Source organism: Culex quinquefasciatus, chromosome 2 (assembly GCF_015732765.1).
Source record: "Culex quinquefasciatus strain JHB chromosome 2, VPISU_Cqui_1.0_pri_paternal, whole genome shotgun sequence".
NCBI classification, from domain to species: Eukaryota; Metazoa; Arthropoda; class Insecta; order Diptera; family Culicidae; genus Culex; species Culex quinquefasciatus.
In genome coordinates, this window is record NC_051862.1 from 100,218,722 (window position 1) to 100,231,118 (window position 12,397).

Genomic DNA, 12,397 nt, shown 5'->3' on the forward strand with positions numbered 1-12,397 from the left:
GTCTATTCGAAGAAATATTTTGACGATAAGACATAATGGCACAGATAAAGTAAATCGGCATACACCATTTACGCATATGGCGCCTTGTTGGCGAAGTAAAATTAGACTGGCGGTTCATTATTTGGACGTCAATAGTAATTTTTATGATAAAATAAAAATAATCGGTTTTCCCCAAAAGTGTAATTCGATTGATGTTAGAGAAATCAATGCGTAATTGTCGCTTATAGCAGTGCTCTGTACTTCCTGTTTTTAACAATCGGTAAAAGAATCGTATTCCCGTGCAATCAGCTTGTTTTGGTAGAAAAAGTTGGCCCCTTTTTTTGTTTCTCAAATTATCACGATCGGTACATAGACAGCTGATAAGATTAGTTTATTATTTCAATGGAAAGTGGTCCGCCGTTACCTTCGTATAGTTTTTTTTACCGGCATGGCTCAGAATAACCCGGGGCTGATAAATCGCTGGGACTCGTTCCCCGTTCCCCGAGGCGGTGTCAGAATTGTAAAAAATTACACCTTAGGACCATGCTGTGTTTGTTATCAAACGTCGTTCGCACCGACTTTGTTGTCGTTGGCCAATGTAACCAGGGAACGTGAAGCGGGAAAGACACCAATCAAATCAAATCATAATCAATCGTGAGTGTAAAAAGCCCACCAATGCGAGTTCATTGATAACGATAATGAGTGTTAAGAACGGGTTGGCGCCTAAGTACCAAAGTATCAGTAAGTGACACAAAAAGCCTTCTTCGTAAAATAAGCTTAGATAAAACAAAATATAATTATTAGTACAGCTAGTACGTTTCAATTGGGCAGCGAATGACCGAGGGGTTAAAGCTGCCGAAAATAAATTAATTAACAACAATAGTACGTTTGAAGGGCGCCATAGTTATACGATTCTTACCATTTCTCAGATGTAGAACCTTCATTAAATTTAGAACAACTGTCATCAAGTCAATATTTTATAATTTTATTATTATATTATTTTTAGGACTTTCCTCGCTAGCTCCCAAAACAAGCCATTTTTGTGCAAAACAGCTGCACTGCCAGGCAGACAGCCAGGCAAGTGAGCACTAGGGTGACAATAAAAATATAGACCTCAGGAATACCCCCGAATCGATTACTTAGGTAAATATGAGTACAACAATAACTGTGACCCTGTAGCGACCCTGTGAAACCGGGTTAAGGGTCGCTACAGATCGTTATCATTTCATCTTTTCATTCAAAAACGTCTTTTTTAAATCGCTTTTAACTCGGTTCGCTTTGCATTCTTGAAAAAAAAATTGTTTGTCATAAAATTTTACATATTCATATGTACAATGACTTGACATTGATCCGACAAATTTTTACACTTTCCCATGCATTTTTGCGGTTTGCTTCAACGATAAAAACTAACTTACCTTAACCGATTTGGCTCAAAATGAGCAAGCACGTAAAATATAATTGCTTCTAGGTAGCCCTTAAGAGTCGGTCGCCCAAAAATGATCATTTTCGGAAGCAAATAACTTTTCAGCAAAAAATCCTAAAAATATGATGTCTTGAAGAAAGTTTTTTTTTTATATTTTATGAAGGTTATGGTAAGAATCGAATAACTATGGCACCCTCCACAGGTAAAAAAGTAATACAGTTGCTTTTCGCCATTCAATTTAATGATTTTTCCCCTACAAACTTCAAGCGATTAGAGGGAGGGGTTCCCTCGGTCAGAATGAGCTCAAATTTTGAATTTAGCCTAGTGATGGGCCAATCTTTGATTGATTGATTTTAAGTGTATCTTAGCAAAGTCCAAAAAAGCAAAAATCAGAGAATTTTCTCAGCTTTCAAAAAATATTTTTTTCAAAGGTGGGCAAACAATGAAAAACTGCGACTATTTTCAAAAAAGTTACCTAAAAATGGCTTTAACTTGAAAACGGTGCCTCTTATCAAAATTTCACTAAAGTACTTTTTGATTGCAAATTCGATTTTACATCTAGAAAAAGTTTTGCGACCAATATTTCGATCTTTTGAAAAAAATCAGTATTGATTAAAAAATTCATAACCTGGTCAAAGATTTTTTACACAACCTGGAAATTTCTGAAAAGTTGATGTTCTCTGAAACATATATATATATAAAAAAAAGTAGAGTTTTTTTGCAAATCAAGTATTAGTGACAAAAAGTTAAGTAAAAAACCACTAAAATTTGTTTTACTGTGTATAATTATTTTCTGTGTAGTCCGTATCCATACCTACAATTTTGCCGATGACACCAAATCGATCAAAAAATTCCTGTCCCAATTCGCCCCTTAAGCCATAAATAATTCATACAAGAAACTGCTGGCGACTTAAGGAACATAAGCATTCACAGTAGCAAGAAAAACGCACTTTTCGTATGCCCGAAGTTTCGATATTGGTATCTAATATCATTTTCAAGGCTTAACAAACAAACATAGAATACTACATGAATGAATTTAAACTTACATCACTAAATGAAAAAAAAAATGAGCAAGGCTTGATGAGCCTGTTAATAAAATAATTTTCGAACGAAATTAATTACAATAGAACGCTTCTACACGGAAAAAATATCTGCAAAATGCCAATGTTTTCTTCGCGAAACACGTGATTATCGGCGCGGAAGTTGAACGTAAATGAAGCACAGTTTTAAAAATATGAACTCGCAACACCAATTTGTCGCACGGACATGTTTGGTAGTCAGCTCAACCGATTTCCATGTGTTGTACACTACAATACAACGTTTATCCTGAAACATGCTGTGTTGTGTTTGGGGGTTGGATGAAAGTGTTTAGGAACTACTTGTCAGACTACCGTTCAAATATAATCCTGACATGTGCTAAGCGTATGCAAATTAACCATGCAACATATTTCAACACTCAAAAACCATATGGCAACGCAATTACGACGATGAATAAACAGGATGCACGCGGGAAAACCCTTATCTATGGTGAGCGAAAGCAAGCAACGCAGCAGCAACAGCATCACAGGGACAGGGAAATTGAATTGCGCCAGAACGATTGGCGAGATCCGGTTTACTCCGAGAGACGCGTCATTGCTGTAGAGACTATTTTGGAATGCCGTAGATTTCCGTCGTTCATCCCTTGGGAATGTCACCGTGTCTTCCTAGCGTGTCACGCAACATCCGCGTGCGACTCCGGATTTGTCGCGCGACCGTCACAAGCACAGTCAATCCGTCGGATACTGGCATCGCGCGTTTGACCGTACACCTATCGTAAAACAACAGCAACAACTGCGACGTCGAGCATCGTATCTGCTGCTGGCAAGCGTTTAGTAGTGTTTTACGCCTCGTAGGGTGAACATCTCTGCTTCGTTCGTTCGGCGCTAGAAAAAAGTAATCCGGTGTGTGGTGCGGGTGAGGATTCTTGTGGACAGTTCGAAACACCCGCCGCCAGTAAGGATAGGCGTTACGGGACCGACCGTGAAGGACCGTAATTGGGCCACTCTCGTACGATCTGCTGGTTACACCTTTGTGAGGTTGTGTAGAAGGGGTGGCACGCGGAATCCGTGTTTGGAAGAGTTTTGAGAGTTGCGGCGACGGTGGTGGTGATGGTTCGCGCCTCGTTCGTTAATCGGGCGAAATAATCAACCATCTAAATCTGATAACGATTTATTTTTAAGTTTCAAACTGCGGGCTTTAAGTGTGTACACGTGAGCGCGTAAAGGTTTAATTTCCTGCTGTCTCTCTGGCGGGTTTATCTTGGCCCACACATGTGAATATGAAGATTCGATCGCAACCGAAATAATTGCTTGTCGCTTTACAATTATCCCAAGAGCAATTGTGGCAAAGTGGATCCTTATTCAGCACACGAGGAAAATATTGGAAATCTAATCAAGTGAATGATAAGCAGATATAATGTGTACAGACGATGATGAGTTTCTAGGTGAAAAACACAAGCAACTGTTTTTAGTGACCGATGCTGATGGCAGAGTGAAGCTAAAATAAAAGGAGAAAAAAAATAGGAAAATAAAAGTTCGACGACTTGAAGAGTTAACAATCCAAGTTCAGTGTAAAGTGAAAACAATTTTGTTTAGGAAGAAAAATATTTACAAATCGGTTGTATAACCGACAAAGTCATCTAAGAGTTGAGTCCTTGGAGCACTCAGCACATCCAGGGCGATGATGCTGATGAATCAATGCTAGTAGTGTGAATAAAGAACAATCTCGCGCAGGAATCAATTAATCAACTTTGTCATGCGCCGCGGTCTGCTGCATTATATAGAGTTGAAGTGCCAGTAGGAAAATTGCGATAACAGAAGAAAAAATCAACCCAGAAGAAAGGAAAAAAGAGCTGCTGGCGCATTTCGAAAAAAAGCCTCAAATTCTTTCGCAATCAATTTCTATCTATTATATTTGAAGTGGTGTTTATAAAAGATTTTTATATGTGTGTATCAATTTGCTCGGAAACAACTCCCGCAATCTGGATCGGTGGCTATCAGTTTAGTAGCATTAACGAATGTGACATTTTATTAATAAAAAATAAAAAGGTACAATGAGGCCAAATAAATACGATGTAAGTATCTCTCAAACACACACACACACACACACTTATTGCTTCGAGTGCGTACTCATCCGCGTGAAGCCCTCTTTTCTGCAATATTTCTATGAAAACGTTCTTTATTGAAAGTGTGGTAAATAATCCTAGAGAATGAAACGTGTGAGTCGAAAGAAAGTCTGTCCCCGCGCTACGTTTCATTACATTGAAAATACAGACGTTCCCTGCCTGTCAGACCGGGCTTGCTTTGGTTTTTTGCCTAGCGAGCGATGTGTGTTATCGCAACAAGGATACCAACACCAGCAGTATAGGTACCAAAGCAGGCGACGACGACGGCGGCGGCGAAAGTAATTAATACCCTCGATGAAATTTGAATTAAAGCACGAAGAGAAAGAGAGGGTAAATTTATCGAGCGGTGTAAATTCTTTCACAATAGAACGAACCGAAGAATGGTTGGTTCGGGGAGGGAAATAGAAACCACAGTGGGCTGGAAAGGGTGGTTTTGTTTGTTAAATTTGTCCTTCCGGATTTGATGAGCAATTCAAGGGGACTAGGAACGGTTAGGAAACATGTTCTTGGGAAAAATCTTGTAATATCTTGATGATAAACTTAAATTGGTGTTTAATATGCATAAAAAAAGCAGAAGAATCATACTGAAAATGCACAACAGATTACCGTCGGCAAAATAATTCAGCTTATAACGTACAAACTTAGAAATAAATAAAATAACAACAGAAGAAAGGCGAGGGCTTTTTAATAGCAGCCAATAATTCGTCATATTTGCTTTTATTTTTTATTTTGATGAACAATTAAATTTAACATTTGAACAATTTTTTTCGCTATCAAAATTTTCATATTTTTTGTTTGGTAATGTGTAGCGAAATCATAAGGTATCATAAGTTAACCATTAAAAAAAAGACCAAAAAGTTCAATTTGCACATCTTTACTTTAATTTTAACGAGAAAAAGTTTTTGACTTCAAAGTATTTTCAAAGACATTTCTGTAAGCAACCATGCGCACCCCCTTATTTTAGCTTCCCTTAGGCTGGTACAAATGGTATACAAAGTTTTTGTCGTTTATTTTCTCGACCGCCTTTAAAAGTTGTACCAAAATTCATTTTTAGAAATAAAGCGCTCAATTGCGATGTTGATGTTCATCCGTATAACCTAAACGTGAATCGCAAAAAGGCATCGACATAACTTAAAAAGGATATTTTTCACGAAACATGCAAAACTTGCCTTGAACTTTGTGATACCCTTTAGAACAAATGTGTAACTCAACTGTATCCCCGTTTAGAAATCAAACAGTTTTCTTAATGAGTTGAATTGCTTTAAATGTTTATTAACGTTTCTTGTTGTTGATTGATTTGATTGGTATGTAATTCATTATCTTGTAACTCGTTAACACTTTGCTATTCCGGCTATTCCGAAACATTTTAACCCCACCGCGTTGCCTCGGTATCATTCTGAATAGACACTTTATTGCTCCGATGGTAGTTATGATGTGATGTGCCCTCACACCGCATAGGTTTGCATGAACCAGCGTTGCTTTCACTCCTTGTCATTTATTTTTTTATATTACGTATAGCTCTCTTCCTAGAGGGTAAGCGATCTGTGCGGTGGGTATAAATAAACAATGTTTTTAGCAGCAGCAGCACCGAGGGTAGCACACAACTTCCAATTATTGCCCATAGTCAGTCTGGGACGGATATGATTTTTATTCGGTCGGTCGAATAACGGAAGGAGAAGAGTCTGTCCCTTTTTTGTTGTTGCCGTTTCTGCTCACGGCCTATAAGGGGGTAACATGCACCACGTGCTCCGTGATTTTTTTTTCATTTGGTCTATTACATCGCACCCGAATTCACCCGCGGAGTGGTTGGTGCATGTCTAGTGGCGCAATTGTTCTGTTTGGATTTAGTTCCTCTGCACTCAGGATAGGGTGAGTCAGAAAGTTCACACTTCACACTGACGGATCATTAGTAATGGGGCGAGTTATGATTTTAATCCGACGAGTCTTGAATGATTTAGAAGGGAACAAAACAAATTGCTAGTCCTGTTTTGTCGCGTCACGACTTGGTGAAACAAAGTTGTTTGTTTTTTTAGCGTATTGTTGTGATGTGTGTTACCCAACAGAAACTCAAAATTCGTGAAAATTATTTCGATGAATTCGATTTTTTTTCCAATTTGACCATTATTTTAATCGGATAGAAAAAAACATTTTTTTTTCGTTATCTGATTTTTGATTGTCGAGTCGAGTTTCAAGTATGACCCCCAAGCTATGCTAAAGTAATTTAAATTTTTTATATCCAAGATGGCGGCCAAAATGACGTGTATGAAATTTTGAAAATTAAATGCGAACTCGAATATGATGTTGAAATTCGAATAATCGAGTCAGGACTGTATATCATCTTGATATTCAACGTTTACGTTACCTAAATGTTTTGAGCATGGTTTTCCTGTAAAAATCAGTATGACGATATGATTATTTTCCAGTTCACATTCCAAATCAATACAAGCATTCCGATTATCATTGTTATGGTGCCAATCGGCATGTGTAAAAACGTTTATCTGATTTAGACATTTTCCATGTTTACTACAGCCATTGGAAGATAAGAACCTGATTGCATTTTTTCTGCACTTTGTGATAATTGCTGGGAATAAATTTCTGTCCTCTTAATTTGACTCAAATGATTGTTATGGGCCTTGACAAAACGCCAACACTGCTTTTGGGGTTAGGAGAACCTTAGGCCCCGTGGAGTCGAAAATTGTGAGTTTGCAATTGCGTGACGGACGGAAGAAAATTTCCCGTAGACTCGTTGTGTTAGGTCAGGTTTGTGCAATAAAATTAAAATGAAAATGAAGGGAGAAAAAAAGTCCCATGCACTTGCACCAGTTCCCTCGCAACAAACGTCATCCGGCCTGGCAAGGACCAGTGCCAGTTGGCCAGGGCGCGGGAATTCGCTACGACCAGAACTAATGAAATATTTTGCACGGCATTGAATAAGCCGTGCCCCAAAGCTCGTCGAGTACGGCGTCTTTTGAGTGGTCTCTCTCTCTTTCTCACTCTTATCAGGGGACATAATGAGTATGACAAATCGGTTGATAAGTTGAAACAAAATCCGGTTGCTGGAGACATGCATGTGAGCACTTGGCTCCAGCTTAACCTTTTTATTAAGCGCCCAGGCAGCGTGCGCTTAGAGCTCGTTGTTGAAGGGAAGTTTCGAGGCAAGGCGGACAACTTTGGAGAGCTACTGTTTATTTATATTGGCAGTTTGACCAGCTTCAAGTTTTATTGATGGTTGCCGCAAAGCAAAACATTTCATGCTTTATCTAGCGTATGTGTGTCTCCTATGATGATACCAAACGAATGGATTAAAGTTAAATAACTTTCAAACACATACTAAGTACTCTTTAAACCCTTTAAAATCCCATAAAATAAAATCCTTCAACCATCCTAATCTTGCAAGCAAAATAGTACGGTTTATTTTTCTTCAGCACATTGTGGTCATTGTTAAGTTTACGTTTTTACGAAACCATTGTGTTTGTTGTTCCTCCAATTCGTTTTACGACTTTGCATTGAGCGCAGAACGCGATGCTCATGACGAGGAGGAAATGTGAAATGTCGCTCTGAAGCTGCAGCTTCGCGTTTGATCTCACCGTTGTTCTCACACACGTGAGGGAATGTTAGTGGTGCGACAGTTCTGTCTGCTGGCCTAAAAAAGGTTAGCGATGGATTTATCTAAGCTGTTCCAAGATTGCAGTGAGAAGTGTGTTCGTGCGTATTTAAATTCGAACTTTATAGTTTACTACACCCAAAATTCAGAATCGAGATAATCTTTCTCTCAAAATTTATTGAGGGCTCAGTGCCAAAATCGATAGAATAATGGTACCAACTCACACCATCATAACAAATGAGTTCATTCGTTAGTTGAATCAATATATCTCCAACAAGTGTCATACATCGACTTCTGACTTCTCCTTGGTCACCAAGCTGTGGTGGCCGAGGCAGCTAAGTCATTGGATTGGTTTGTCAAAGGTCTCTGGTTCGATTCCCGTTGTCGACACTTTTGGTTTTTTTGTTTGACGGATGAACTTTTTTTGCAAATGAACCTCGAGAGAATAGTTCTATCGCCCATCTCGAGCTGTGTTCTCTGCGTCCGTGAATGGTACCACTATTCTCTCAACTCGAGACCATCATTCTCTCGGACTAGCGCTGCCAGTTTTGGGTGTAGTCTAAATTAGTCACGAAGTCAGTGTGGAGCGACTATAGGATTTTTCTCATAATTTCTGGAGAATCAAAACTGCTAAAACTAAGCTGATTACACTTATCATCGGTGGTTGGTCACTTTTTATGAGTTCCGCAACCTAAAATTAGACAAAATCGAGTGGTTGGTTGCCAGCTACAATACCGAATGAATGCTCTCAATATTACACCACCGGCATATTGGCCACTGTCTTGGGTAACACATTCCCAGATCACTTGGGAGAATAATTGGGGTCACATTTGAGATTGACGACCTCAAATAAGACAACGAAATAAAATGGTTTCGTGGTCATCTTGTAGATTTTTTGCGAGGAATTCGGACAGTCGAGTCTGAGCTGTATTAAGAAATGATCTTAGATAATTTAACAACTTATTTCGGAGTCCTAGTGATAATGCTAAACTTTTAAAAATATTAACAATTTGCAACCTATAAAAGAGGGGAAAGCACAACTGACCGATTCTTCGGCTCCTTTTCAAAAATTTTTTTTCAGCGTTTTGGCTGTAGTGGCACAATTAAAGAAGAAACCCCCCAATGTTATTACATATTTGAAAAGATAATTGATTTTCCAACATAGAAATGACATGCATAATGAACAATATTATACCTGTGCTTCTCCTGAAATGAAAATGTAGCGGGACGGGACAACATCGTAAAACTGGAATTTTAAAAGGCACATCAAAAAAATCGACACAGTTTTGCCAGATTGATTTTTTAAAACTTTTGCTCTTCTACACATTATCACAAATTGAAAAATGAAACTTTTGCTCCTTGAACTGAAAGATTTGGTTGAGATTTGAGTTTTTGCCAGCCATTTCTTTTCGTGACGGGACAACGAAAGGAGCAGATTTATGAAAAAACTCCTCTCCCATTCAATGACTTGCACACCTTATTTGGTCAATATTTTTGGCATTTCAGATAAGAAAACGCATTTAAAGCATATTGCAATTATTAGATCATAATTAAAATGAAATTTTTCATATAAAAAATCACATTGAAAATTGAAAAAAGTGACATTTTGGTGTAGCTTCGCTAAGAATCGGTTAACTATTTTTTCGAAACCCGAAACTGAACTGAATTAAACAAATTCGGACAAAGTTTTTTTCAGCCAAACATAAGTTCATTTGTCAAGTGAATTTATAGTCTTATATGTAACTTATACTGCATATAACCATTTGCATGTACTTTTTACATGTATAATAATGATAAGTTGTGACTTTAAGCTTTTCAGAATATGTTTTACAATTAGTGCTCAAAAGAGTTATAAAAGCCACATCAGTTTATTATCTAACAGAGATAATTAAAACCCTCCAAACCGCATACCGACACTTGTCAACGTGCCATGTAGTCTTACAAGAACCACATGGAATGCACCGGCTCCAGATACATATCGTGTGTATGATTTATATGTTACCAAGTTGCTCCCACGCGCTTTACAAAGCATACAGTTATCAATCAGCAGCAGCGCGGTCCAACCTCAACTCAACGAGATTCTTAATAAGCCCGCCAATCAGAGCTGTGTGTAGCTGCAGCGCAGTCCAATTTCCAAATTCCAAAAACAAACGCCTAAAACCGGATCCCCGAGCTTTACGTCAATCATTTTTACACCTTGAATTTTCACGCGGCGTTGTCGTTGGCCGCGTATGGCCAGCAGTTTCCGAAAGGGCGGGAGACAATGCTCGCACGTAAAAGACGTGAACAAATCGAAAAGTATCAAATATCATAATCTCTGCTGCCTTTATAAAAAAGCACCGCTGTGTTCATTCATAAATTATTTATTACAAACTTTGGTGGTTGCATTTCATTGGTTTTTTGGTTTTGAGGCGCATCTCTTTCTCTCCTTGGGTTGCCTTCTTCAGCAGCAGCAACAGTGTTGCACAGTGAAAAAAAAATATCCAACTTTACACTGAAATAACGGAAATGTACCTCACTTTGTCAGCGTGGATGTAAACATACTGCTGTCACTTTAAAACTCCCAGTTAAAAGGGGAAGGTATAAAGTTGAGCTGTTTTGAGTGTAAGTTGGTCGGATATGACAAAGTTTCACAAATTTCTTACGGAGTAGGGGAAAGTGGGGCAAGTGTAACAAGCTAAGGAAATGCTCGTTATAACCCATTATAAAATTAAAAAATCTATCGGATTTTATTATAATCATTTTTTCTAGGTCTTGACTAAGACTTTGTAAGAAACAGTTTTTAAAAAATTCAGTTATTTAATATAAAAAATTGATTTTAGAATTTTTGATTTTCCGTACGTTCTACTCAACTAGTGGGGCAAGACGAACAACCCGTTGGGGCAAGAGGAACAATGCATGAAAAAACATGTTAATTTGCTAACAATTGAACTGTTATCACTTAGATACATCAGATTAGAATGTATTTGAAAGGTTTCTTCCATTTTTAGATTAAATAATAATATTTTACTAAGAATTTTATCGTTTTTACGAAAAAAAATTACTTAGATGATAAATAGTAAATTATCATAATATCACTTAATTTTTTATGGACATTTTTTTAACAATTGTTAATCAGTTTTAAGCACTATCAAGTATTTATTTCCCAATAAAATATGTTGTTGCAGCAATTCGTATTTTTTCCATACTAAAAATCCATATGGTACACTTGCCCCACCTGAACAAGATTTTTAAAAGCTCTCAACAAAAATAACCAAAAGTTAAATCATACTTCGTAATAGGTGCATGTCATTGGTAGGGACACTACTGATCTAGGAAAATAGCATTTTGATAAAATGTGCCTTAAAGCAAACCCTAAGCCTTATTTTGCACTTTCCAAATATTATAAGAAAACAAAGGTTTTGAAAAACTTCACTAAATCTTATGCCCCGTGGCGTTTACGTCGTTTTGGCGGTTATGTGGTAGTAGAATCAGCTATTTGCATTGCTAGCAACAATTCCTCATACTGGAAATAATCAAAATTGTAAAAATTACTGCCGTACGAGCAATTGTTCCTCTTGCCCCATATGGTCGTCTTGCCCCACCTTCCCCTACTAACACAATTTTTGATTTGGAGTCCCCTTTTTTACTGTGCACACTCAGGTGAAGGTGGCGGACTGTTTTAACGCTTCAATGAGTGACTGCTATAAACCCATGACATATCGAAGAGTCCCTGATGGGTGCCGTTGTACTGCGCCGGCCACTGCGGCTGCCGATGAATGAATGCTCGTGTTTATTTTCGTATTGTGTCGGATTAAGTTTCATACCATCAAAAAAAAGCTCATGGGCACTGCCGTGTGGCACGTTGAGGTCCTTTTTTTTGTAGTAAAGAGCGACTCGTGGCGGCGACAACCAGTTTGTTCGAAAATCTGGAGCTTGTTGTTCAGCGCTCTGGCTCTTGTGCTCTATAGGTTTGTTAACGAAATTAATAAAAACGTACCACGCAGGTGGCACCCTGCTGGGACTGCATGTGACTTTATTTCACATGTATTTTCGTTTTTGGGAAATACAACAAAGCTTGATGATGATAAGACAACCTCGTAAACACCCACTCTAGAGTGTGGTCGAACTCGTGGAGCATTGAATTACCCAATTATTTATTCTACAATACCAATAAAATTAGTGAAATTATCGATCCCAAACACCGTTCCTAACATTTTAAATCACAATTAACTGCGTGTTTTGGTTC

At 38.0% G+C, this 12,397-nt stretch overlaps 1 protein-coding gene across 1 annotated transcript in view; it reads left to right on the forward strand.

Moving 5' to 3' along the window:
* The first annotated feature begins 3,288 nt into the window (after nucleotides 1-3,288).
* Nucleotides 3,289-12,397, forward strand: part of LOC119767183 — a 73,381-nt gene continuing 64,272 nt past the window's right edge. The window contains exon 1 of the mRNA XM_038255123.1: nucleotides 3,289-4,514. Within this exon, the coding sequence (XP_038111051.1) occupies nucleotides 4,513-4,514 (2 nt within the window). The 5' untranslated portion in view covers nucleotides 3,289-4,512. The remainder of the gene's footprint in view (nucleotides 4,515-12,397) is intronic.